Source organism: Hipposideros armiger, unplaced genomic scaffold, assembly GCF_001890085.2.
Source record: "Hipposideros armiger isolate ML-2016 unplaced genomic scaffold, ASM189008v1 scaffold_1888, whole genome shotgun sequence".
NCBI lineage: Eukaryota > Metazoa > Chordata > Mammalia > Chiroptera > Hipposideridae > Hipposideros > Hipposideros armiger.
The window spans coordinates 121,931-126,653 of NW_017733238.1; the positions used below are offsets into that span (position 1 = coordinate 121,931).

Below are 4,723 nucleotides of genomic sequence, written 5' to 3' on the forward strand. Positions count from 1 at the left end.
CTAAGGGGTAGGGAATAGCTCTTCCCTCTAGGTGGAGTGGGCCTCAGGAACCCAAACTCCCTCCAGCCCTCTGACTAAGAGGTGAATAGAGTTAATGGAATGCACTGGGGAGAGCCTTGGAGTGGAGAAGGGCCCAGAAGCACTCGTCCCTAGTGCTCAGAAATGGCCACACTCACAGATCCATTCACACATGCCAAATGTATAAAGCCAGAAAGCCATTTATCATGAGAGCTTGGCAGCTGCCCATGTTCCTGGAAGAATATGCTTTTCTAGTAACCTAAATGCTTCTGGCTTTAGATTCTGGATCTGTCCCCTGGCCAGAGCTGGGGGCCAAACACTGGCAAGGTGTGATTCTCCAAATCTGGTTTTCTATGTAGGCCTCTGTATTACTTGGGCTGCCGTTTGAAAATGATGTGCACTTTTGGCTCCTATTTCTTCTGAGCTGGTGTCATCCTCAGGCCACCTGGTGGCGAGATTGTCACCAGCAGCTTCAGGCCTCCATCCCACCAGCTCAGCAGTTCCCACAGAAAGTGTTTTCTTTCCCAGTAGTTCCCACAGACATCTCAGATGAGTCCTAGTGAACTCACTTGAGTAATAGGGACCAGTCACTGTGATCAAGGAGAAGGAATTTCCAGAATGGCCAAGTCTGGTTCCTGGGCCCCTCCCAAACCACGCCAAGTCAGACTGAGGTCCTGTCACCCAAAGCAGGGGAAAAGGAGGGTGGGCAAATGAAAACAGACATTCACTGTAGCCACCCCCTTAAGTTATTACATTCTTTCTCTACATGTTTGGCAACCACTTCTTAAGCTTAGTTAGCTTTCCCCAGTAAAATAGCTTGCTTCACGCATAAACCTAGGCAATATCCTGCCCCCTTCTAGTCTATGTTGATTTATTGTTTTTGGTTTATTTTTTTAATATGGTAACTTTGTATCCTTTATTTAAGCTCGTGAAGGGCATATCACATTCATTCCCTTTACTTCCTTTTATCCAAAATTTCTTCCCAAACACTCTAAAACAACACCCCTATCAGGGCTAAGGGAATAAGGGTATGAGTTGCACACACATTAGTAGGTGGATGAATAATCCTAAATCCATGTTTGCTTTCCTAACATGTAGCTGGGATCATTGAAATGCTTGTTGAGGTCAGGGGATTTCTTTGGGTCAAGCTATGAGTTGGCAGAAGCATTAAGTTGTTTGACTCCTTGCTTCCACCACAAGCTCCTGACGAGTATATATGTATGATCATGAATTAGAGCAGTCACCAGTAGACCAAGAATCTAACAAATTAGGAATCTGCAACTCCTATTTGCTTCCCTTTCCCTGAGCTCAGATTTGGGAGCTGTAAGGCCAACTCATTGGTGTGACTATATCTCTCTTTGCAGAAAAAGTGGCGTGTGTGGTGCCTTCTGAATGTGAAAAGCACTGTGGCACCAGAGCTAGTTGCAGCCCCATTGCCTACCCAGTGCTGGTGGTAGAGCTGCTGCCCAGTGGTAAGAAATGGACCCTGCCATCTTAGGCCATTAAACCGCATGATCTGTGTCCCCATTGGAGCCTGTGCCTTCAGGCTGCAAGTGAGGGCAAATCTACCAGTCAGCCCATCCTTCTGGATAGAAATGTAGGCTGTCGAGTGGAAGACATTAGTTGAGTAGACGGAACCTTGCTTGTCTTGATGGAAGGAGCTGGGCCGCCTTCCTTTTCATTCCTCACACATTCACACTCATGGGGCACGTGCTGTCAGGGGCACAACTTGTGCTTGCAGTTTGCATTGTTCACGGCCCCGGCTTANCAAGATTTTGTAGTCCCATAAATAAATGCCTGTTCAATATGAGGCCCCCAAGGAGAAGATTTTGAAAGCCTCCTCAGAGTAAAGATTGCCTGTACTTACTTTTAAAAAGAAGACAGTTATACTGACAACAGACTTCTCAGTAGCAACAATGTAACTCAAAGGTAGAGGAGTAAAATTCTTAAAGTTCTAAGGAAAATGTCAAAACCAAGGGCAAAACAAAGACATTACTTTCCTTAAATAATACTAAAAGATGTGCATATAAAAAAAAGGAAGTGCTGAAAAGCAAGGTGTAGTTAGCAAAGATGGTGACAGGCACATGAGGAAATCTAAAGCATTGGCTTTTGGGGGTATTTTCTGGGTTTTAAAAATAATTTTTCGATTACAGCTAACATACAATATTTTATTAGTTTCAGACGTACAACATAGTGATTAGACATTTATATAACTTACCCCGATAAATCTAGTACCCATCTGATACCGTATGAGGTGTGATCAAAAGATACGGTGAATGTTTAAATTTAAAATAAGATTTATTACAGTAAAAGACACATTGCTATTAGTACCCCTCACTTTGAACACACTTATCCCATTGTTCTTACCACTTTCTGAAGCAGTTCTGGAAGTCCTCTTTTGTGAGTGTCTTTAGTTGCTTTATTGTGGCTGCCTCAATGTTTTGAATCGTTTTGACTTTGAAGAAGAGCCAGAAGTCGCACGGTGCCAGGTCTGGTGAATAAGGTAGATGAGGACACACTGTCATGTTTTTATTTGACAGAAATTGACATACCAGAAGTGATGTATGACACGGAGCATTGTCATGATGGAGGATGATTTATGGCACAATTTAAGACATACCTTCTCTCAACCATGGCTTACACCCGACTGCACCGAACAAGTTGAAACTTGTCACACACTGTTACTAAGGTTCGACATGCCACTTCCCATATTGAAGATCCCTGCCTTTCTGTTGGATGGCACTCGGGAGCAGCATTCACCGTATGTTTTGATCACAATGGAAAAGCTCCGTGTCACACATTGTTTCTGGCAAGGCAATTTCTGTCAAATAAAAACATTATGGTGTCTCCTCATCCACCTTATTCACTGGATCTAGCACCATGGGACTTCTGGCTCTTCTTCAAAGTCAAAATGACCATGAAAAGTAAACGTTTTGAATTGATTCAGGACATCGAGGCAGCCACGACAGCGCAACTAAAGACACTCACAAAAAAGGACTTCCAGAACTGCTTCAGAAAGCAGCAAGAGCGATGCGATGTGTTTAAAGAGAGGGGGAGTGTTTTGAGGGGGATTAATGGCAATGTCTTTTACTGTAATAAAAATTTTAAATTAAACATTCACCATATTTTGTGATCACCCCTTATCCATAGTTATTACAATATTATTGACTGTACTCCTTAAGCATTAGCTTTTGTGATTTGCATGAATTAGCATTGGCTCATTATTACATAATAATTACTAATATAGGAAGTAAAAGAGGACAAAACTAAAATGTTGGACCACAGTTTGGAGTTAAATCTGGCTATGGGCTTTAAATTGACAAAAAGGTGGGATATTGACTCTGTTTAGACTTGAAGTTGTATCCATGTTAAAAGTTTTGAGGGTAATCATTAAAAGTATAGAAGTAGAATATATAACCTAACTAGTAAAGAAAATGATTTAAGAAGAAATTTTAATTACCATCGCACTGTGAGCATTTTTTCACATTATTTAAATATTCTTCTAAAATGTAATTTTAGTGCATACTTAATACTACGTTGTTTTGAAGCACTGGACCGTGACTTTATGTTCTTTCTTAAGTGCTGCTGCACCTGCCAGCTGTACCATTCTGTTCGGCTTGAGTGCACACTGCCTCTTACAGCAAGAGCCCCATGAAATGGGTTGTGAAACACCTTCCAGGACATCTTTGCGTTTTAAAGGTCTATACTAATTCATTTCAATTTAGATGAATGAAATTGGTCCCAGTTCTGAAACACTGATTTGTTGCCAGGGACCCACCTTTTCTTTGATTGATGTCACAGGGCTCTCTTCCTTCTGCACAGCAGAGATGTTCTCTGTAGCCTCTAGGAGGAGCCTCTGGGACAGCTCGTAAGCACTGTGCTGCCGTGATTGGTGTGCAGTGCCAGCAATGAGACCACGGTCATGTGCGCCATCCCTGTCCCCTCCAGCAGCTGTGCAATTGAGCAAAACGTGCTCACTGGTCACAGGCATCTCCTCCGGCCCTGGATGCCATGGAGATACCTGGATGATTGGAGTGAGCAGCTTAGCCGAAACCCACCAGAGGACACATCTGGTTGCTGCAGCAGGTCATAATTGTCCTATCGCGGCCGAGGCAGTTTGGGCTTTATACTGCCCAGATAAGCCATTCTCTCACCCACCTGTATTTCCTTGGCAGATTTTTGTCCAGAGGTGCCTGGCAGGGAAGAACATGTCTCACGTGAAGGGCGGCTGTGTCCTTTGTGGGTACCTGAAGCTGCTGCCCATGTTCAGCATAGTGATGCCGGGAATGATCAGCCGCATCCTGTACCCGGGTAAATTCTTGATTCCGGTGTGTTCACCCCGATCAGTGGGGTTATCAGGTCTCCCGCAGTGTACTGGTGTCAAGGTGCCCTAGATTGCTGCCATCTATCTGGATTAGGGATACAGCTGAGCAGGGTCTGGCAGAGACCGTGGCGATAGGTGGCAAGAGAGAAATTCCAGAGAGAGAAGTTCAGACAGGGAAGAGCCGACCAATGCTCCCTGTGGCCGGGGCGCAGTCCCTGCCATGGCATGGAGGCACAGTCCACAGGAAGGATGAGACCGTTCCCTTGCAGCACAGGCAGCATCGTGCCAGGCATGCCTGTGTGCCAGGCACTGTGCTGGGGATCTGAAGGACGCTGTCCCTGCTCACACAGCCCCAGAGCTGGGCTAGTGTAGCTTCATTGA

At 44.6% G+C, this 4,723-nt stretch overlaps 1 protein-coding gene across 1 annotated transcript in view; it reads left to right on the forward strand.

Annotated features, from left to right (window-relative positions):
• Positions 1–4,329, forward strand: part of LOC109378343 (sodium/glucose cotransporter 1-like) — a gene marked incomplete at its 3' end in the record, with an annotated part of 48,515 nt that extends 44,186 nt beyond the window's left edge. The window contains exon 9 of the mRNA XM_019634759.1: positions 4,194–4,329. Coding sequence (XP_019490304.1) covers positions 4,194–4,329 — 136 coding nt within the window. The remainder of the gene's footprint in view (positions 1–4,193) is intronic.
• Between the last annotated feature and the right edge of the window lie 394 nt (positions 4,330–4,723).